This window comes from Herpailurus yagouaroundi, unplaced genomic scaffold (assembly GCF_014898765.1).
Source record: "Herpailurus yagouaroundi ecotype Mexico unplaced genomic scaffold, PumYag 141, whole genome shotgun sequence".
Taxonomy (NCBI): domain Eukaryota; kingdom Metazoa; phylum Chordata; class Mammalia; order Carnivora; family Felidae; genus Herpailurus; species Herpailurus yagouaroundi.
In genome coordinates, this window is record NW_024412396.1 from 3,627,122 (window position 1) to 3,649,882 (window position 22,761).

The following is a 22,761-nucleotide window of genomic DNA, read 5'->3' on the forward strand; positions in this document are numbered from 1 at the left end:
TACTCTGTATTTCTTTTCTGGTCATGATTATGTTTCATATCATCATTAATACTGAAAATAATCTTTTGTTACAGAAGAGATGGGCTTTGAAAATCATATACTTCAGTTGTCAAATATGTAAGGTATTTGTTGTTACTGACAGTCTCAGTCAGGAAAAATCAGTCAGGAAAAAATCAAGGTCTAAACCGGGGTAGCAATGAAGGGAATAAAAAGGAGGTAGATACTACATGAATAACACATACTTTTCTATGGGGTACCTGAGTGGCTCGGTTGGTTGGGTGTCTGACTTCAGCACAGGTCATGATCTCGCCATCTCATGGTTCATGGGTTTGAGCCCCGCATCGGGCTCTGTGCTGACAGAGTCTGGAGCCTGCTTCAGATTCTGTGTCTCCTTCTCTCTCTGCCTCTCCCCTGCTCACACTCTGTCTCTCAAAAATGAATAAACGTTAAAAAAATTAAAAAACAAAAACATACTTTTCTATGGTTATTGGAGCAAAGAAGAGGGAGATGTCAAGTACGAAATATATTTCCAGCTTGACAATAACTGGAAATCTTGGGGGCTTGGTTTATAAGTATAGGTACCCAATGCCTAGAACTGCCTCTGAACATAAAGGTACTTACTTCAAAACATATTTTTTGTTTGAATGAATGATCTTGTACAGGCACATCTTAGCTGCCTCAAATACTCTCCACCCATCTTTTTACTGTAGCTATTACTGCGGCAACTAACTGCTTGCAGGCATCACCTGACAGTATCTGCTCCCAACTACAGCACCTAGCTTTTGCCTTTTCCCTGGAGAATTCTTCACTGCAGCCTTGTGGGACACCTATCATTTCTGACACTTGTGTAAACTTGGAAGGGTGAGGGAATTAACAATTCAAGGGGCAACTTTTGACCATTGGGGGTAAGAGTCAGTGGGTAAATATTCCTCTCTTTGTCTCTTGACTCATATTCTATGTGGCTCCACAGAAAGTCCCAGTGGGATAATGTTCCAGTTGCTCAGAGCAGTGACCAGCTTAGTACCACATCCTTGGACCTGCTTTCCCTCGTTCCCACTTTCCCTCTTCCCATTCCTCACTTGCCTTTTCCCTTGTGATTGATTTCCACAATAAACTACCTGCATGTCATTCTTGTCTCAGCCTCAGCTTTTGGGGGGAGTTCAGCCTAACACGGATTCCTATGTAAAATATGGCATGGGCCATATTAGCACTGGTAAAGGACCCACAGACCTAGCTGTGTCACTAACCTCACATGAAGAGATGGACACTTTTGTCACCATTTTCAGATGCACATGTACCGACAGGAAAAGATCTCCAAGCCATTTGTTAAAATGAGGGGGAAAAAAAAAGAGCAAGTCATGAAAAATGCTTGCAGCATGGGCTCATGTTCCTGAAAAGAGCAGGTGTGTGTACATGTTAGGAAATGTACACAAAAAGGTGGACTGTCACGGTTTACTATATAGTTTTCTACGGCTTGAGTCATTTACAAGGAGAATGTATCTGTGATTAAAAAAATAATAACGTCCACCTCCAAGGCCGTTCAATCAAGGTTGTGAAAGTGCAGAGCACTAGGCAAAAGGTTCCACTAACACAAGGTGAAAGAGAGCCGAACGGCGCTCAGGTTTGCCCGCTAGGGGGCAGCGGAGCGAGGACAAAGGTTAGGCGCGCGAGAAACCTGGGACTGCCGGAGCGAGGGAGGCTGGGTCTTTATGGGCGCCGGGGAGCAGAAGTGTACAGCAACCTAAACCTACAAATACTCGCTCTTCCCCAGGCGGGACGTTGCAGAAGTCATAAAGTCCATCCCTCTGCTGTAGCCCAGGCAGATCGGAGGGTTTTCAGAATCTAGGGGATGCCCCGCTCCACTCCCCCCAGAGAAGCTTGGCACTCTGAACAGTCTTCAGGCTCGCTCGTACTACTTCTGCTCTCAACAACTCTCCCCTCTGTTCCCCGCCCCCGCCCCCCCTCCCCGCCCGACACCCGCAGAGGGGAAATTGAGTCACTGGAAGGCGAGGCCAGAGTCGCTGGGGGAATGTGCGCCGACGCCAGCCTCGAGGGCCTTCCAGATGCTTGGAGGAGGGGAAGAGTTCTCCAGGAAAATATACAAAGGGGGGTGAGAGGGGGAGGTGGCTGGCTGGGCAGGAGCTGAGCCAGACACATGGAGAAACGCTGCCCAGGATCAAAGGAAATATGACATTTGAAAAGAATGTGCGCGTCTGCGTGTGTAGCAGAGGGGTGGGGGGCGCGGGGGCGACGTGTGGGGAAGCAGGGGCTGGGTTGGGGTCTCTTCCCCTGCCCTTCTAGCCTCCGCTTCCCTCCTCTCTCTGCAGCCCCCTCGGGTGGAAGCTGGTCGCGCGAGTCTCAGGGTGTTCCTCGCTCTCCCTCCCTGTAGGTCTCTCCTTCTTTTATTTCCGAGATGAAGCTGGAAGGGAAATGTAATTTGAGGAGACCAACCAAAGGGGGAGGAAAAAAAAAAAAAAAAAAGGAAAAGAAAAAGAAAAAGAAAAATCAAACCAGGCCGCCTCCCTGCTCGGCCTCGGAACATTCTTCTCTCCCCGCCGGCCCAGCCTCTTATCCCCGCCCCTCCAACGTCGCGGTCCTGGGCTCGGAGCCGGAGCAGCTCCGCACGTCACTGGGGTCCCCGGGGGCTGGAGGGGGGGGGTCCCCAGGGCGGGCCAGCGGGAGGACGGGAGGGAAGGGAGGGAAGCCGCCTGCGCCGCTGCGGAGCTCCGGCCCGCCTGGCCAGCCCTCCCCTCTTCCCCAGCCCCGCAGAGCCTGTTTCTCATTAGAGTAACGGGCGCGGTCCCCGCCCGGCTCCCGAGTGTTTGTAAACGTCTGACCCGAGGGGCGTCGCTTAACCCTTTAGGTGCGGAGCTGGGGCGCCGCTGAGGGCGCAGCCCTGAGCTGGAGGGATTTAGATGAAAAATCGCTGCGGCCTGTTAGAGAACTTTGAAGTACACATTCTTGCTTGGGGGTCGGGGGCGGGGATGGTACCCCGGCCGCCTTCTGAATCAAGAATCTCTGATCTAACTCCCTCTCACCCAACCAGGCCCCACCATACCTGCCCTTCCTTGAAACTCCAGTCCGAGTCTTCCTTCCTCCCCCCCGCCCAGGTGACAGGTGTCCAACCCCGGGGCCCACAAGGTCGCCCGGCTCTGGGCTCCTAGAAAATCTGGCCAGGGTTTTCAGGCGAGCCGGAGCGGGATGCCATCGGATCCGAGATTCATTCCAGACTGCATTTCTAGGGAGGAGGGAGCCGACTTCCCGCGGAGGCTAATTAATGGCCCCTCTGGGTGGCTGGGACAAGGGCAGCAGTAAAGTCCGGCCTGGATCACCGCCCGTCAGAGGCTGTGGACCTTTGAACAGTTCCCCAAGACGGCTAAAAGTTCTTCACCTTTGAGGGTTGGGCAGAGACGGTAGCTGGAAGGGCTGATTCTGCAGGGCAAAGGCTTCCAGGCACGGCGGCCTCAGACGATGGAAGACCTTTTCCTTTTCAGAGCAGGCTGTAGCTGCTCTGCACCCCAGAGCCCGCTGGGCCTGAAGGCTTGGAGGCGAAGGAGAGAGGAGGTGTCCTTGCTTGAGAGTTGCTGGCTGCACAACTCTTCAGAACTTAAGAAAGGGTCTGCCTGGGCTCTCTACACGGTGGACCCAGGATATGGCCCCTTTAAGGCTCTCGAACCCGGAGCCCCAACTTAGACTAACAAGTGGGTGGTGGTGGTGGTGGAAATGCTCCCGGAGGGATATGATTGTCTCCAATGCGGGCCTACAGGCTTCAGTGAGGTCGCACCAAGCCTGAGGGACCGTTTTCCAATTAAGTTTTGTTCCTTTTTTTTTTTTTTTTTTTTTTTTGAGGAGGAGGGACTGGAGAGAGGACAGAGGGAGGGAGGGTGGGGGAGGACGAGGGGCGCGTGGTTTTCTCATCTCATCCCTGGAGGAGGGGCTGGAGCATCCCGGGCAGCCAATCAGGGACAGGCTGGGGGGGCGCTTTGAAGAAGTTTGGGGGAAAAAAGTTTGGAAAAGTTTCTATAATAACGAGGGGGCGTCCGGAGGGAGGAGGCAGCGGCGGAGGAGGGGGCGTCACGGAGAAGGGGAGGGAGGGAGCCACGGGTGAAGATACGGCAGCCTCCTGAGCTTCCCCCCCTCCCACCGAGACCGGGACCTGGGGGCTCTGTCCGGCTCCATGGGGGCAGCGAGCTGCGAGGATGAGGAGCTGGAATTTAAGCTGGTGTTCGGGGAGGAAAAGGAGACCCCCCCGCTGGGCGCGGGGGGGTCGGGGGAAGGTTAGTGCGGGGCTGGGAAGTGGTCTTGGGGTCAAGAAAGGAAGGGCCCGGAGATCCCGAGACTGGGGATTTTAGGACAGCGAGCCTGGGGTGGAGGATGAGGGGCTCAGAGGTGGGGGGAAGTCGCAGAGGCTGAGGGGTCTGCGGAGGTGAGGCTGGGGGCCGGGCACCACTTTCTCCTTTTTAGGTCGTGACTGGGGTGGGGGTGGGGGTGCCGTTGGCCGCGCGCCGCCTCTCGGCTGGGCCGTCTGTCACCGGGCTGGGGGGCGGGCGGGAACAGCGGCCCCGGGAGCCCCGGGCGCTGCCAGGGGAAGGGGAAGGGGGCCCCGGAGCGTGTCCGTCGCGGTCCCGGCCCTGGGCCGGCGGACCCGACGCCCGGGGCTGGGGGAGCTCTCCGGGCCCGCCAGGGCGCCCCTCCCCTCCCCCTCCCCCGCCGGCCGCAATGAGAGGCAGATGGCGGGGACTGAGCCGGGGGCGGTGGCCGCCGCTCTCACGGAATTCGCGCTGCCCGCGGCCCCCTCCCCCGGGCCGGGCCCGGCACGCAGCATCCCCTCGGCTGTACCCCCGCCCCCAGATGGGGGGAGCGAGGGAGGAGCCACCTCCCCTCGTTGCCACAGCCCTGGAGCCCCCCCTCCCTTGGCCACTGTTGCGATGGCAACTGGGGCTCCTGCCAGCACCGTTTGGGGGTTTGGGAGCCGCTGCTAATTGGGTTCATGTGTGAGTCGCCCCCAGCCCAGCCCTGCGCTTCCCTAAACACGCCTCCAGGCCCAAATCCAGCTCCTCTCGAGTCGCCTTCCTCACCTTAAGACCCGCCCCGTCTGGTACCCCTGGTTCCAGGGCCAGGGGCTCAGGTTATCCCAGTGGGAAAAGGCCTGGGACGTCTGGATCTGTGCACTCCACCTTCTGAGGTCCAACTTTGCCTTTGTCTTCGTGGCTCTGAAGGGCATCTCAGGACCCAGCCCCCTTATACTGAGGAGGGGGTGGCATACGGGGCGTGGAGGGCTGGCCACTCGAGGAACCCAGACATCTCACCTGCTTCTCTTTGTCCCCATCTCCTGTGGCATCCCTCTCTCTGTTCCCCTCCCTTCCCATTTCGACAGAACTGGACTCAGAGGACGCCCCGCCATGCTGCCGTCTGGCCCTGGGGGAGCCCCCTCCCTATGGCGCTGCCCCTATTGGCATTCCTCGGCCTCCACCCCCTCGGCCTGGCATGCATTCGCCACCACCCCGCCCGGCCCCCTCACCTGGCACTTGGGAGAGCCAGCCCGCCCGGTCAGTGAGGCTGGGGGGGCCGGGAGGGGCTTCCGGGGGGGTTGGGGGAGGCCGTGTTCTTGAGTGCCCTAGCATCCGCATCACCTCCATCTCTCCCACGCCCGACCCGCCGGCCACGCTGGAGGACAACCCTGATGCCTGGGGGGACGGCTCCCCCAGGGATTACCCGCCACCAGAAGGCTTTGGGGGCTACCGAGAGACCGGGGGCCAGGGCGGGGGCCCCTTCTTCAGCCCCAGCCCTGGCAGCAGCAGCCTGTCCTCGTGGAGCTTCTTCTCCGACGCTTCAGACGAGGCAGCCCTGTATGCGGCCTGCGACGAGGTGGAGTCTGAGCTAAATGAGGCGGCCTCCCGCTTTGGCCTGGGCTCCCCCCTGCCGTCGCCTAGGGCCTCCCCTAGGCCGTGGACCCCCGACGATCCCTGGAACCTGTATGGTCCGAGCCCCGGAGGTCGGGGGCCAGAGGATAGCTGGCTACTCCTCAGCGCTCCTGGGCCCACCCCAGCCTCCCCGAGGCCCGCCTCTCCCTGTGGCAAGCGGCGCTATTCCAGCTCTGGGACCCCGTCTTCGGCCTCCCCAGCTCTGTCCCGCCGTGGCAGCCTGGGGGAGGAGGGGCCCGAGCCACCTCCACCACCCCCATTGCCTCTGGCCCGTGACCCTGGCTCCCCTGGCCCTTTTGACTACGTGGGAGCCCCACCGGCGGAGAGCATCCCGCAGAAGACCCGGCGGACCTCCAGCGAGCAGGCAGTGGCTCTGCCTCGGCCTGAGGAGCCTGCCCCGTGCAATGGAAAGCTGCAGTCAGGAGCAGAGGAGGCTGTGGCTCCTCCCGGGGGTCCTCGGAAGGAGGTGGCGGGCATGGACTACCTGGCAGTGCCCTCCCCACTGGCTTGGTCCAAGGCCCGGATTGGGGGACACAGCCCCATCTTCAGGTGAGGATTGTGCCTAGCACCGCCTGTGTCTCCAGCCATCTCACTTAGAGCAGGAGGGTGACGGGATGGGTTTGAAGAAAGGTCCTAGTTCTGTGTCCTTGGCATTTCAGAAGAGAATCTGCAACCAGCTTGGCTGCTGCCATCTACCCAGTTTTGGAGAGCATTAAAAAACAAAACAAAACAAAATAAAACAAAACAAAATAAAAACCCCACCCCCTCCAGACAATTTACAAAAGGACACTGGGGACCAATAAGGAAAAACCTCTCCCCCACCCCCACCAAGAGAACCACTTAGGTAAAGAAGGAGCATCTCTAGGGTGTTCCCCACCCTTAGCTCTATGCTGGCACTGGCTGGGCATGGAACCTGGCTGGATTTCTGCCCTACACCCGGTAGCAGGGAGTCTCCCTTCTCTTAATTTCTAGGGCCCTGACTTACTGATTAAAAGTGTAGCTGCTAATTTGAATAAAATAGCTTGCAAGTCAAGGAATTCATACTGAAACAAGCAGTTCTTGAAGTTCTCCCACCCCTTTCACTCAAGAACCCTGCACATTTCAGTAATCCTAAATCTTGGGATGTCAGATTGAGTTGGCTCTATGCAGAAAAGTTTCCTGGGGAAAGAAACCTTTACACCTGCTCTCATGGGTTCCTGCAGGGCAGGGTTTCACTTCCGCAGCATGGTTGATATTTTGAGCAGGATGATGGTTGTATGGGGCTGTGGTGGGCGCTGTAGGATAGTTTAGCAACATCCCTGGCCTCTACTTTCTGGATGGTAGCCTCTCCCCTAGTTTCGACTACTCAGAGTGTCTCTAGACGATGCCAGCCACCACCTGGGGGGGGGGGTATCTTTGAGTTCAGGACAGGAAAGTTGCCCATCTGTAACCCCCAGCTTTCTGGAACTGACCTGTCCAGCCCCAACTAGTAGAGAGGGTGCTGGCTTGGAAACAATCCTGGCTTCTGTCAGTCACTGGCTTGCTTGGCTTGCTGGATTCTACTTCCTGGGCCTCAGTTTCTTTATCTGAAAAACAAAGGGGTAACCTCTGAGGACTTTTCTGGCCTGAAGAATTTCTTTACTTGACTCTTCCCATCCAGGTCTGGGGATTAGGATTAGGTCTGGGTTCACCTCTGCCTCCCCATGAAGGAACCCTCGCCACCCCAAACCCTGTGCTCAGAACTGGAAAGAAAGGAGTCTCAGGCCTTGTGTCATCTTCCACACCCTCATCTCAAGGGGCTCTGAGAGGGCTATCTCCTATCTCCCTTGCTTTGGGGCTGGTGGACTGTTTTATTTCTGCTGTGACTTCCTTTCTCCCACACTCACACCCCCTCCTCCCTCACATCCCGGGGAGCTGGGCCCAGCGCTGCTCCGACTGAGGTCTGAGACTGCATATGATCAGTGCTTTTCTCTCCTACCCAGGACCTCTGCCTTACCCCCACTGGACTGGCCTCTGCCCAGCCAGTATGAGCAGCTGGAGCTGAGGATTGAGGTGCAGCCTAGAGCCCACCACCGGGCCCATTACGAGACCGAGGGCAGCCGAGGGGCTGTCAAAGCTGCCCCTGGTGGTCACCCTGTAGTCAAGGTAAGGGGCAGAGGGCAGTCCTGATAGCCTTTCTCTTCTCCAGTCCCAGATCCCTGCAGATGGGCTCCAGCTGTGCAGACCCATGGCACTGCCCTTTCCCACACTCCCTCTCAGCAATGACCCTGCAGGCAGCCTGGGGGAGGGGCTGGAGTTAAGGGAGGAAGGGTGCACTTCCAGGACCCGGATATACTCTCTCCTTCTCTGTCCCTCCACCCCCGCTCCGCTCTTCCCATGGGACACCCGCCTCATGTCTACTCTGGAAAATGGTAGCCTGCCAGATATGGGGGAGGGGTTAGGCTGAGGCCAAAGTTCACTGGGGGTTAGGTTGTCTGTTGAGTTGGGCCAGTCTCTCTTGGAAGATTTCCCCCTTTGCCCAGCTCAGTTTGGGCCTTATTCCAAGAGTAACACTGTAAACTCCAGGCCACGTTTTCTCCACAGCTGGTGCCCAATTCCCCCTGGGAATCCCTTTCAGGATATCCTTTATCTTTCACCATCCTCATCCCCTGGCGGACTGAAAGCCCAGGGATGGATGAAGGATGAGACAGTGGGGGTTTCAGTTCGGTGGCCTCTCTTTCCGTCTGCCAGCTCCTAGGCTACAGTGAGAAGCCACTGACCCTACAGATGTTCATTGGCACTGCAGATGAAAGGAACCTGCGGCCTCATGCCTTCTATCAGGTGCACCGTATCACAGGCAAGATGGTGGCCACAGCTAGCTATGAAGCTGTAGTCAGTGGTACCAAAGTGTTGGAGATGACCCTGCTTCCTGAGAACAACATGGCAGCCAAGTAGGTCCCTACTTCACTTCCCCTCAGTCTTCAGGCTTTAGGACCAGCCTTTTCCATGAGGTCTAAGCTAGGCCCACTCTTCCTCTTCCCAGAAGAGCTAGCTGGACATCACCTCTAGGAACAGGTTCCAGGCCTTCTCATGATCTAGAAGAGGACTTGGGGCCTAGGGAGCACCTTGGAGAGACCACCTGTGATTAGAAAATACCCCCCCCCCCAGGTTCCCAGAGAAAGTCATTCAGGGCTTTGGATGAAGTGTGGGGGCTTCCTCCTTACAGGGGCCTCGCCATTTGGCTTCAGCTGGGTGGGGGCTTGCCTTCCATTCTCTGCCTTCAGCATTGACTGTGCTGGAATCCTGAAGCTCCGGAACTCAGACATTGAGCTGCGGAAGGGGGAGACAGACATTGGGCGCAAGAACACACGTGTGCGGCTCGTCTTCCGGGTGCACGTGCCCCAGGGCAGCGGGAAGGTCGTCTCAGTGCAGACAGCATCAGTGCCCATTGAGTGCTGTGAGCAAAGAGGCCCTGTGCCATCTCTATGTCTCTTGCCACTCCCTGTTTGCGTGTATGTCTGGCTTCCCATCTCTTCTGCATAGTGTCTTGTGTCCTGTCCTAGGTAGCCCTATAAAGGACTCAGCACTTATTTCTATTATGGAGGGGTTGGGGGCAGTGTTCTAATTTGTCCCTGCCACAGACTCTGTCTCTGGGCTGGACTGTCTCTGGCCTGTCCTCCATCTGTCTCTGGGTGGCCCTGTGTACTTGTTTGGGTAGCTCTGCCCTTAGGTGACGCTGTTCATCTCTGTCTCTGCCCAAGCTCCTCACCTGGTGTGTGTGACCCCAGGGATACTGTTGATTTACTTGTATGTCTGCTACCGAGGAGGACTCCTCCAGGGTCCTGTGGCAGTTATTCCAAGAAGGGTGGGGTCCTCTTGGACTCAGCCCAGCCAGCCTCCTTCCTGCACTGCTCTGCAGCCCAGCGCTCGGCCCAGGAGCTGCCCCAGGTAGAGGCCTACAGCCCCAGTGCCTGTTCTGTGAGAGGAGGAGAGGAACTAGTGCTCACTGGCTCCAACTTCCTGCCAGACTCCAAGGTGGTGTTCATCGAGAGGGGCCCTGGTGAGCACTCATGGGGGCGGGGGGCAGGCAGGAGGAGTTTGGAACGGGCAAGTGAGAGATCTCTGGCACTGTCAATAAACTAGCAAGTTGAACCTCAGTTTCCTTATCTGTGAAAGGGAACAGATGGACTGCCCTTCCTATTGTCCTGTCTGCTTCCCATGGGGAGATGGGTGTGACAGCAATCTGAAATGCTCAAGATGATGAACAGATGTGAGAAATCACATTCATTTTATCAAAGAGGAGTCAGCTTTGACACAGTTTACTCCCATGCAGATAGTCCATAGAGGAGAGAGGAAGAGGGGACTTATATCCTCCCAGACCCCAAGCCCCTCCTGAGTTATGGACCTGGTAGCACAACTGTGATTACAAAGCCTGTGAGGGGCCTCGGGTCAGTTGCGGGGCTGGAGAAGGGGACATTTAGGGGTCCAAGTAAACCCACCAACCTGAGCCCTTTGCCCTCCCCCCACCCCTGCCCACCAAGAGCCCCAGCACCTACACTCAAATGGAGCACCCTGGGACCATGTCAGAGAAGGTTCAGAGATTCTGGATCTTGAGATCAGGGTCTCATTGCCTTCCTTCAAGCTAGGACCTTTCTTACTCTTGAACTTCCTCCCAGCACTGTCATGGCAGGGGATGTTTGGAACTGAATGGGAGGGTTCCAGAGTCACCTCTGTCATGAACTCTCTCTGGTTCCCTGGGCTGGCCCTGCCACTTCTCTTGTTTCAGTTTGCTGCCTCTTCCATCCAATTGAGTAAACACGCAATGGGCTCCCCTGTGAGCCAGGCCTTGTAGGGGCCTTCTGAGTGTGGCCCTGACTCTAGCAGGAGGGGAAGTGGCAGGGGACTGGGCAAGGGGCATGGGCCCTGGAATTGGGCTGGAGCTCTCTGTTCCTCCTGCACAGATGGAAAGCTGCAGTGGGAGGAGGAGGCCACAGTGAACCGGTTGCAGAGCAATGAGGTACCAGTGTCACCTAGGGCACCCACCCTGGGCGGGTGGTGGGAGAAGTCAGGAAATTCACAGCTATGTCCCTTGCCCATGGGAATGGACTCCAGAAACTACCTCTTTTTTTCTGGAGGAGGCAGTCTGGTCACTCTGGGAGCAGGTTCATCTCTAGGAAATGAAGTTTGCTGTCTAGCAAATGGAAAAAGCCAGGAGGTGGAGTTTGGGTCCTTGAAAGGGCTATGCCAAGCTGGATCCCTGAGGGCTCCCTGCCTCATCCTGTGTTCTTCCCCAGGTGACGCTGACCCTGACTGTCCCTGAGTACAGCAACAAGCGGGTGTCCCGGCCAGTCCAGGTCTACTTTTATGTCTCCAATGGGCGGAGGAAGCGCAGTCCTACCCAGAGTTTCAAGTTCCTGCCTGGTACATTCTGGGACAGCCCACGGTGGGGGTGTGGGGATACGGGGAGCTGAGGCAGGGGCAGAGGGATGCGGTGCCCCATCGTGAGGATCCAAGGGACGGATGGAGCCTGGGGACAGAGAAGTGGGCAGAGGCTGTGCAGTGGGGAGACTGCCAGCCCTCTCACCAGTGTGTCCTGCTTTCTCATCTACCCAGTGATCTTCAAGGAGGAGCCTTTACCGGACTCCTCTCTCCGCGGCTTCCCTTCAGCACCTGGCCCCCCCTTTGGCACTGACATGGACTTCTCACCACCCAGGCCCCCATACCCCTCCTATCCCCACGAAGACCCTGCTTACGAAGCTCCTTACCTGTCAGAAGGCTTCAGCTATGGCACACCCCCTCTGTACCCCCAGACGGGGCCCCCACCATCCTACAGAGCTGGCCTACGGATGTTCCCTGAGACTGGGGGTACCGCAGGTTGTGCCCGCCCGCCTCCAGTCTCCTTCCTTCCCCGGCCCTTCCCTAGTGACCCCTATGGAGGACGGGGCTCCCCATTTCCCTTGGGGCTGCCGTTCCCTCCTCCAGCCCCCTTTCGACCTCCACTGCCTTCATCCCCACCGCTCGAAGGCCCCTTCCCTCCCCAGAGTGGTGTTCATCCCCCACCTGCTGAGGGATACAATGAGGTAGGGCCGAGCTATGGCCCTGGGGAGGGGGCTCCGGAGCAGGAGAAATCCAGGGGTGGCTACAGCAGCGGCTTCCGAGACAGTGTCCCTATCCAGGGTATCACGCTGGAGGAAGGTGGGTGTGGGGCTGGGGGTTGTGAGTGTGAGTGTGTGCAAGAGATTGCTCTGCATGTTTGCTGAGGGCTGGAGTTTGGCTTCCCAGAGATGGGGCATCCCCGGGCCCTCAGGGCCAATTGGAGGGTCTCAGGAGGCAAGTGTTTGGTGCATGTGGCCACCTAAATCTGGTTAAACTCAGTTCTGAAGGGTGCAGAGAGTTCCTGCCCCAGCCCTTCTCCTGCCTCTGCCCTCTGTCCCAGATCACAGAATTTCCGGGCTAGAAGTACTTTGAAGACCATTCAGCCCAGCTCCCTCAATTGTCAGAGTCACGCACTGAATTTCAGAGCAGGGCAGGGGCTTGCTGAGGTCCCAGTCAGGCACATTTTCCCTTGCCTCAGCGTCCCCCCACACATGGTGACTGTGGTCAAGTTTGGTGATGAGGAGCCTTCGTATTTTGCATCTCCTTCCTCCCACTGGCTGCACCCACCTCTGGCCCCGATGACAGTGACTGCCCAAACACCCCAGGCCGAGCCAGCAGGAAAGGGCTAAGATGGGGGCCTGGGAGCCCACATGGATGGAATTGAGTGAGATTTGATTGGGGACAGGTATCAAGACACATTGGGGAAACTGAGGCCCTGTGGAAGAGAAGCCAGTGGAGGAGGAGCCTAGAAGCATCCTAGACTGAGGCCTGCCTGGAATGGATTGGGAATTTCTGGAAAAGGTGGGGACCAGTCCCTAGCCCAATCTTTCAACTGCACCTCCTTTACAGTGAGTGAGATCATTGGCCGAGACCTGAGTGGCTTCCCTGCACCTCCTGGAGAAGAGCCTCCTGCCTGAAGCATCACCTGGCAACCCCAGCCCCCCTGCCCAAGCCCTGCCCACTTTCCCTTCATCCTGGGGTGGCGGTTCCAGAAGCTTGGGGCCAATCTGGATCCTCTTTCTCCAGCTTTTGCCTCCTCTCCCCTGCCCTTAGCTGAGGTGTGGCCCCTGGGCCTGGTGCTGCCTTGGAGGGGCTAAGATGGGGGTGGGGACCAAGGCTGGGTATGAGGAAAGACTGGAGTGAAGGCTGTGTCTAGTTGTGTACAGGCCACGGTGCTGGGAGGCTGGGGACAGCTTGATGGATAATAAACTGCTCACTGACTAGTGCTTCAGGCTCCAGAAGTCTTTGGACAGAGAGATGGGGCAGCTTACTCTAGCCCTGTATCCCAAAGAGTTTCTCAGTGGAGGGGTGCTGGGGAGGGTTTGAAGGGACTCCAGAGGCTCCCCAGCTGGAGTGAGGTTGGGGGCTTGAGTAGGCCTCTCCTCCCTGGGGATTCAGATTCCTTTAGGAGCTTTGGGATGGGGCCTAGGAATCTGTGTATTTTCAAGTTTCTTTCTCTTACCGCCACTCAGATGATTCGGATTCATAGCCAAGGTCACGAAAACCAGTCTGATCCCTTTTCCCCATTTATAAAGGAGAAATCCCAGGCTCAGAGAGGGAAAAGGGCTTGTCCAAGGTCACACAGCTAATCAACTAACAGGTTGAATGCCAGCCACACTCCTGGCCTCCTGCCCAACCCACCCTCAGATACCTTTGGGCTCGGGCCTGAGGCTTATCTCCCTCAAGTATGGTTAGGGGTGAGGAAGGGCTGGCATGGACCCATCCACACCGGATTCTCCCACCTTTGAGGACTGTGAAGACGTTCTGGAAACATCTGTGCTTCAGAGGTAGACTATAGGAAACCATCCACACCGGATTCTCCCACCTTTGAGGACTGTGAAGACGTTCTGGAAACATCTGTGCTTCAGAGGTAGACTATAGGAAACCAAGCAGCTCCCCACAGCTCTGGTCATCACTTGCCCGGGTTCAGGGCATTGTATGATCTCCTGGTCTATCCTGCAGGTACAGCCACATGTCCCCACTGACAGGCCGGGGTTGGAAACCTGGTTTGCCCCAGTTAACAGGCCATGGGAGGGACCAAGTCTCCACTGGGCTGGGGAAAGTCAGACCTTATCTGCCCTGCTCACCTGGCGCCTGGTACACAGTAGGCACTGGGTACCGCCAAGCTGAGTTGGAGAGGCCTGGCTGCAGGCGGCCATACTCAAAAGATATTCAGGGAATTCATACTTGGGAAACTTGCCTCACCTAAGGCTGGTGGGGCCTCTCTATGCCCAGTGGGTCCAGACAGGCCTGGCAAGTACCTGTGTGTTCCAGGGCAGGTGTGACAGAAGCTGGCTCTAGATTGGGGGCCCAGGAAATGGGGATAATACCTTCCCCCACCCACCCCTCTCCGTCTGGTTGCTGCTCTGCAATGAATTTCCTTTGTCTTCCTGAATTCAAATTTTTGTGAACCAAACTGACCTCAAGTGATCAGATCACTGGGCTTTGGCTGCTCTTTTAAAGATACCCTCAGGGTGCCTGGCTAGCTCAGTTGGTAGAGCTTGCAACTCTTGATCTTGGGGTTGTAACTTTGAGCTCCACATTGGGTGTAGAGATTACTTAAAAATAAAATCTTAAAAAAAAAAAAAAAGTATCCTCCAGCAGGGGCCAGAGTCATTGCCCTGTAATCTCAATGTCAGGAGGGACCCTGGGGCACATGAGTCACAGGGAGCATTCTTTGGCTCCATCCCCAAGATCTCTCTCTGACAAGGGGTAGGTCAGCCTCTGTGAATGGAAAACTGCAGATGGCGGGCACTCACTGCCTCCCAAGGCAGACCATTTCATTTTCTGTCAGGGCACTGCTATTCATTCATTGCCACACATTTCTTGAGCAGCTATAACTGCCAGCCAGTGGGTCCTGGAGGACTTCTTAGCCTCAGGGCAACAGTAAGGAAAGAGCTCACTATAAAAATTCAAACAGTTCAACTCCGTAAATATTTCTTATACAGACAGTATGTTGGATCTTGTTGTGGGAGAGGGCGGTGAGTAGTTTTAATATGGGGTGTAGAAGGAGCAGAGATCAGGGGCATGTCATCCAGTTGTGGGGGTGAGAGGGAACTAACTTCAGGGTGAAAGAATTGCCCAGGCTGATTAGGGGAAGGGCAGGTTAGGCAGAGCTACCAGCATGGGAGAGAGACCCTGGAGAGAGGCAAACAAGGAAGGCTAACAGATGGAAGGCTTGGCATTCTTGGAGGAGCAGGAGAGGTTCTGTTTGGTGGGGATGGGGTACAGGTTAAATTCTGGAAGTAGGGGGCTGTGAGGAGGGTTTGGAGAAGGCAGCAGTGGCTAAGTTCTGAGGGCCCTTGTAGCTGTGCCAGGGAATTTAGTTATTCGAGGATTGTGGGAGCTTTCCTACTAGATGGTAGGCCTTAAGCCTGGGGTGATACAATCGATCTGCCATGAAGGTCTTCCTGGAGTTGAGCTGACATCTGCCTCCCTGTGACTTGCTCTGCCAGGGCCTGTTCCGCCTTTTGGGCCCATTCTTTGTACGCCTAACCCCTCTTCCTACTGGAATCCTGTTGTGAGTCAGCCTCCCAGGGTCACTGTCTCTTCCCAGGATCCCTACAGACATCTAGGTCCCTGAGGCTGGGGTTGAGAGAGGGGGGGGGGAGGAGGCCAGATCTTCAGCTGGTGCCAGAAAAGACTTTCTTGGCCAGGGTTTCTCCAAGTGTGGTCTGAGGATTTCTTGTATTTGAATCACTGGGGAGAGTTTTTTTGTTTTGTTTTGTTTAAAGGTTTTATTTTTAAGTAATCTCTACATCCAATGTGGGCTTCAAACCCACAACCCTGAGATACAGTTGCAAGCTCTGACTTAGCCAGCCAGGTCCCCCTGTTTTGGTTTTTAATGTAGATTCCTAGGCAACCCTTGACCTACTCAATTATATTCTTTGGGGCCAGGGCCTAGTATCTGCATTTTAAGGAGTGCCCTAGGTGATTATTCAGCACAAGAATGCTTGAGATCTAGAGTCATTTGTCAATTAAGTGTCACTCCTTCCCACTCCAGACTCTAAAATAGCTCCCTTCTCCCAGATCTTGCCTGGGCTGTCCTGGGTGGAGCCTCATCTGGAAAAGTGTTCTTAAGGGGAGGGGAAGGGCACACACATTCATGACATTGCAACTCATCTCTCTCTATACCTGGCTCCATCTTGCTGTGCAGATAATCTCAGTTGTCTTGAAGGTTGCAAAACAAACAAACAAACAAACAAACAAAAAAACTGCAACACAGGGCACTTCCTCGAAGTTCCAGATGTAGGAAGTGCAAAGGGGTTTGGCTGCTTTTTTTGGGAGCTGGTTTTACTGGCCTCAGTGTCTGGTTGCTCACTTAGCCAATGGTCCACAAAGTCCTCCAGGACCCCTGGTCTGTGCTGAGTTCTGTGCTAGGCACATAGGATATGGGAATCACACCGGGGCCTTGCTGTGGAGGAGCTGACAATCCAGGCACTAGAAGCAGACACTTTCCTGCCTGGAGACAGGGTGAGGTGATTTTATCTGAGCTGTCCAAGAGGCAGAAATGGTACGTTGCTATGGAAACACAGGACCAGAGCTTGAGAGGGAGGGTCAAAGAACATTTTACAGAGGTGGGTGATTTTGAGCTAGGTCTTCAAGGAGAAGTGGGAGTTTTCTGGATAAACAAGATAAGCATGCGAGAGGGGGTCATGCCTGAGAGTTAAAACATATGAGGTCAAGACCACACTGGGGGGAAGGAATCAGACTTTCGATGCTTTAATAGGTCATGCGAAGGAGTGTGGATAATAGGCAGTCTTTTACTCATTTGGTCAGAGGGTCTACAAGCATGAGTGTGGGTGTGTGAGCACATGTGATTTAGGATTTAGAAACTGTTTCAAGAAATAGTGGCAGGGAGACCAGAATGGGTAGTAGTTTTGCAGTAGTTGAGGCAAGAGAAGTCTGGGCTCTATCTACTGCTTAGCTTAGCTAAACAGGCTCAGCTAGGGTGGGGGGTCAGGGAAAAGAAAAGGTCCTGGCCTGGGGTCCTAACACAGCCATCAACTCTCCGTGTAATCTCTAGCACGTCCCTGGCCTAACTGGGCTCTAGCTGCCTCATCTGTACATGTTTACTGACGTCCTTCTCTGTAGCAGCCTCTGTGATAGCTCGTGGGGATAGAACAATGAGTGAGACAAACACAGTTCCTTCTCTCACAGAACTCAAAGTTTATGATAAGCAGTTGCAGAACAAAGTGTAATGGTGGAGAAGTACTGGGGGCTATGGGATCTTTCAGAAAGGTCACTGAACCTGTCCTCTCCCACGTTTGCATATCTCTTAGAGTAATGATGGACAACTATATTTTGAGAGCATCTATTGAATCTGTCCCTTTTGGGGGGGAACAAGACATTCCCTGAAAGGAATGGATATTCAGTGATTGCACCCTGGGTCAGGAAATGTGGATTTGTCACTCAGGCCTTGGGTAGAGTGAGAAGGAGCATCTCTTTATGCTTTTCTCTCTTAGACCTCAACTCTGAGAGACCTAGTTAGAGCAGAGTGTGTCCCAGTCGTCTCTACCACAGTGAGGCAGGATCCTGGCAGGGCAGGAAGTCAGGGGCCAAGGTTGGGCAAGGTGGAAGCTCTGTGGTAGGTAGTACTACGTTTTATCTTCCTGAGCAATTCCTTTTGGCCCCCTCACCTTTTCTCAAGTTTATTTTGCTTTCTCTCTTCTAACAAATATATATATATATATATATATATTTTAAAAATATTTATTTTTGGGGCACCTGGGTGGCTCAGTCGGTTAGGCGTCCGACTTCAGCTCAGGTCACGATCTCACGGTCAGTGAGTTCGATCCCAGTGTCGGGCTCTGGGCTGATGGCTCAGAGCCTGGAGCCTGCTTCCAGTTCTGTGTCTCCCTCTCTCTCTGCCCCTCCCCCGTTCATGCTCTGTCTCTCTCTGTCTCAAAAATAAATAAACGTTAAAAAAAAAAAATTATTTTTGAGAGAGACAGAGTGCGAGTGGGGGAGGGGCAGAGAGAGAGAGAGAGAGGCAGACACAGAATCCGAAGCAGCCTCCAGGCAGACAGCTCCAGGCAGCTCTGAGCTGTCAGCACAGAGCCCGACACGGGGCTCGAACTCACAAACCAGAAGATCATGACCTAAGCTGAAGTCGGATGCTTAACTGACTTAGCCATCCAGGAGTCCCTTCCTTCCTTCCTTCCTTCTCTTTCTTTTTATTTATTTATTTATTTATTTATTTAAAAAATTTTTAAACATTTATTTATTTTTGAGACAGAGAGAGACAGAGGACGAACGGGGGAGGGGCAGAGAGAGAGGGAGACACAGAATCTGAAACAGGCTCCAGGCTCTGAGCAGTCAGCACAGAGCCCAACGCGGGGCTCGAACCCACGGACAGTGAGATCGTGACCTGAAGCGAAGTCAGACGCTTAACCGACTGAGCCACCCAGGCGCCCCATCTTTCTTTTTAAAGATGTATTTGTTTATTTAAATAAATCTGTACACCCAACATTGGGCTCGAACTCACGACCCTGAGGTCAAGAGTCACACACTCTTCCTACTGAGCCAGTCAGTTGCCCCTCCTTTTAGGTCTTTTTTAATGTATCAGTTTCCTAGGGGTTGTCATAACAAAGCACCACTAACTAGGTGGCTTAAAACAATAGAAACTTCTCTCATAATTCAAGAGGCCAGAAGTCTGAAATCAAGTTGTTAGCAGAGTTGGTTCCTTCTGGAAGCTCTGAGGGAGAATCTATTCTAGTCTTTTCTCCTAGTTTCTCATGGTTGCTGGCAATCTTTGGTGTTCCTTAACTTGTAGAAACATCATTCCAGTCTCTGTCTCTATCATTACATGGAATTCTTCCCCGTGTCTCCTCTGTGTCTCTGTGTCCAAATTTCTCTTTTAAAGATACCAGGCATTGAATTTAGGTCCCACCCTAATCCAGTATGACCATATCTGCAAAGACCCTATTTCCAAATAAGATCACATTCAAAGTGCCAGAGGTTAGGACAGCATATCTCTTTTGGTGACCCAGTCCAATCTACTACACTGAATTTCATGTAAAGTTTTGTCAATCATTCTGATCTCAGTTGTGTTATGGCAAGTTAAGCAAAAATGTCCACTTTGGGCCCCAGCAGTGCAAGGGAGAGCAGTGTCCTTTGATGCCAGCTTGGTGGAGGCAGCCATGAAGTGTGGGAGTCCCAAAGGAAAGGTGATTTTGAAGTAGCTTCTTGACGTAGTGAAGAGCAGGCATTTTAAGGCCAGCTCCCTCAATCCTCAGGAGATTCTCCTTTTCCTGCTGTTCTTGGACAATCTCCATTTTACTTGGGATGCTGAGAGATTATGTGGATTTACTTACAACTACGCTTCCAAACTGGAAAGGGTTAACAAAATGAACAAAGAGTAACCAGCTAAATGAGAATGGAAATTCTCAATGAGCTTTTAGCATATTAAAAGCTCTGAAGATTCCTCCTGTATATGAATTCCTTTAACTGTATAATCCAATGTTTCCTAAATGCAGTTGATCATGAAGATCTTTTTTAAAAAATATTTATTTATTTTTGAGAGAGAGACACACACAGTGAGAGTGGGGGAGGGGCATAGAGCCGGAGACATGGAATCCAAAGCAGACTCCAGGTTCCCAGCCTCAGAGCCTGACACGAGGCTCTAACTCACAAACTGTGAGATCATGACTTGAGCTGAAGTTGGACGCTCAACCAACTGAGCCACCCAGGCACCCTGATCATGAAGCTCTTTTATTTAGGACAATACTATATTAGTTATCTATTCCTGTGTAACATATTATTCCAAAACTTTGTGGCTTAACAAATAATAAGTTATCTTTCACAGTTTCCAAGGGTCAGAGATTTGGGAGTGGCTTGCCTGAGCAGTTTTGGCTTGGAGTTTTTCCTGAAGCTGCAGTCATGTGAAGGCTTTGTTGGAACTAGTGGAAGGTCTCAGTTCCACATTTCATGGGCCTCCCCACTGGGCTGCTTGAGTGTTCTCATGACATGGCAGCTGGCTTTCCCCAGCATCAGCAACCCAAGAAGCCAAGGTGGAAACTTTATAACCTAGCTTTGGACGTCTCACACTGTCATCTCCATCATACTCTATTGGTTACACAAACCAGCTGATTTACTGTGGGAAGAGCAGGAGGTGAGGGTCATATGGGCCATCTGGGAGGCTGGTACCACAAATATGAATATTCATTTATTCATTCATTCAGCAAATATTTACTGGTGCCTGCTATATGCCAGACACTGCTCTAGACACCAAAAAATACATCCTCAAACACAACAGACACATCCCTATCCTCATGGAGCTCACATTCTAGTGACACCTCACTCAACATCTGCTTGAGAAATTTGGGAAATATTGCTTCACAGGGACACAGAAGAGTGAGAAGTGTGAATACAGAATATTTAATGCCAAGGTAGGGGGAAACTCATAACACCATGGAAACTGAGGCTCCTGACCTCGGTTTGACATTCTGGAAAAGGCAAAATGATAGGGACAGAAAACAGATCAGTGGTTGCCAGGGGAAATAATTGGAGAACAAGGAGTGGTTGACTATAAAGGGGCAGCACACAGGAATTTTTAGCGTGATGGAACCGTTCTGTATGGTATGGTGGTCAATATATGACTATGCCATTGTCAAAGTCCATAGAACTCTACAAAGACCAAACTTAATTGTATACAAATAAAAAAACCCATATGTAACATATGAATTTAACTGTATTACAAATATATATGAAAAAGGTAGTGCGGGTGGGGGTGGGGGTGGGGGGAAAGCTAAAATAAGTAAATTTGGAAAACAATGTTTTGACTGGATGCTATAAGGCTATAGACAAAAGGAACCATAGGTTAAAAAAAAAAAAAGAAACAATAGGTCAATATTACAGTTGGTAAATTTGTTATAGTTTAACAATTCTGAGACTATTTAACATATATTAGTTTTGAACAAATAAGTAAATGGAACATAAGTTAGATGAATTGTAGCTATGGGATAGAAGTTTCTTATTGTCAGAGAAAGTGGGGAGAAAAGCTAAACAGAATAAACACTGTAGTGCTGGATTTGAATTGGGGGTACCAGTATGAACTCATGCTTATTTTCTATACATATTTACATGGTATTATAGAATATATGTAATAGATCTATATATGTAGATATCATTCTATATAGAGCCATAAGCTACAGATATCTGTATAATATACATATGTATGTATGTGTATAGACATACAAATAATACAGAGATAAAGTGTGTATATGTGAGCTAATACACATACATGTATTTGCTAGTTTTGCCTGCTAAGAATCCCGAAAGAAGGGGGCACCACATTAGCAATGAGCACACCTAACAACCAGATGTTAGGTTTCTAAATACCATTCTTCAATAAAAGGAACCAGGGTTCCTTGGAAAAATGACAAATTCTAGGGTTGGGGAAGGCATAACGCAAGACAATCCTGGAGCAAATTGCATTTCTAGAAAGTTAGGGCAAAAAAAAAAAAGGAGGGGATATCAAAAGGATGCAGGAGCCAAATCAAAAATGTCCCAATGGCCAGGGTGCCTGGGTGACTCAGTCAGTTAAGTGTCTGACTTCAGGTCATGATCTTGCAGTTCATGAGTTCGAGCCCTTTGTTGGGCTCTGTGCTAACAGGTCAGAGCCTGGAGCCTGCTTCACATTTGTCTTCCAATCTCTCTCTGCCCCTCCCCCACTCATGCTCTGTCTCTCATTCTCAAAAATGAATAAATGTTAAAAAAACCATTAAAAAATGTCCTAATGGCCAAAGTTGAAACAATTTGAGCAAATTAATAAATAAGAATATTAGATTATAACACAAGGAATAAAATAGGAGCACCTGGGTGGCTCAGACAGTTAAGCATCCAACTCCTGATTTTGGCTCAGGTCATGATCTCACAGTTGTGAGACTGAGCCCAGCATCAAGCTCTATGCTGAGCATGAAGCCCTCTTGAAATTCTCTCTCTCTTCCTCTCTCTCTCAAAAACAAAACAAAACACAACACACACACACACACACACACACACACACACACACACCCCTGTAATGGTTGAATAAGTAACTCACTGGAGGAGAAGGGACAAGTTTCCTTTAAAGAGAATTTCAATTAATAAATGTATAAGGAGGGGTGCCTGACTGGCTCAGTGGGTAGAGCATGCAACTCCTGATCACGGGGTTGTAAGTTCAAGCCCCATATTGGGTGGAGAGTTTACTAGGGGCACCTGGTGGCTCAGTCAGTTGGGCATCTGACTCTTGATTTTGGCTCAGGTCATGATCTTGCAGTTCATGGGATCGGGTTCTGTGCTGATGGCCAGAGTCTGCTTGGGATCTCTCTTTCTGCCACTCCTGCACCCATGCTCTCTCTCTCTCAAAATAAAGAAACATTTAAAATAAATAAAAAAGTCTTTAAAAAAGTAAATGTAGATGGACTAAGTTGTAATAGAAAATCACCATTAGACCATCACAGTAATAATTGCTACAGGCAAGATCCATTGATGAATGCTAAAATCAACAGGTAAAACTTCAAGGAAGGACAAGATATTTGCAGGCCTCAAAGTATCTGTTCCAAAATGTACTAATTACTGTGAGAGTTTTAAAATACAGTCCTGGGGCGCCTGGGTGACTCAGTCGGTTAAGCTTCCAACTTCGGCTCAGGTCACAATCTCACAGTTTGTGAGTTCTAGCCCCGTGTCGGGCTCTGTGTTGACAGCTCAGAGCCTACTTTGGATTCTGTGTCTCCCATTCTCTCTCTGCCCCTCCCCCACTTGTGCTCCCATGTGCGCTCTCTCTCTGTCTCTCTCAAAA

At 52.4% G+C, this 22,761-nt stretch overlaps 1 protein-coding gene across 1 annotated transcript; it reads left to right on the forward strand.

Moving 5' to 3' along the window:
- Window positions 1–4,033: 4,033 nt before the first annotated feature.
- Window positions 4,034–13,204, forward strand: NFATC4 (nuclear factor of activated T cells 4). Its single transcript, XM_040476811.1, has 10 exons — window positions 4,034–4,277; window positions 5,378–6,473; window positions 7,886–8,048; window positions 8,634–8,833; window positions 9,167–9,339; window positions 9,802–9,942; window positions 10,844–10,899; window positions 11,177–11,303; window positions 11,496–12,077; window positions 12,828–13,204. The coding sequence occupies exons 1-10, from the start codon at window positions 4,178–4,180 to the stop codon at window positions 12,893–12,895; spliced, it is 2,706 nt and encodes a 901-aa protein (XP_040332745.1). The 5' UTR covers window positions 4,034–4,177; the 3' UTR covers window positions 12,896–13,204.
- Window positions 13,205–22,761: the final 9,557 nt, after the last annotated feature.

What these genes read in the sequence shown, in the direction of transcription:
- NFATC4 (XM_040476811.1), top strand. Translation starts at nt 4,178, where the DNA reads ATGGGGGCAGCGAGCTGCGAGGATGAGGAGCTGGAATTTAAGCTGGTG. An exon ending in GGACACAGCCCCATCTTCAG is followed by an intron (nt 6,474 to 7,885) that starts GTGAGGATTGTG and finishes TCTCCTACCCAG; the next exon opens with GACCTCTGCCTTACCCCCAC. An exon ending in GAGTTTCAAGTTCCTGCCTG is followed by an intron (nt 11,304 to 11,495) that starts GTACATTCTGGG and finishes TCATCTACCCAG; the next exon opens with TGATCTTCAAGGAGGAGCCT.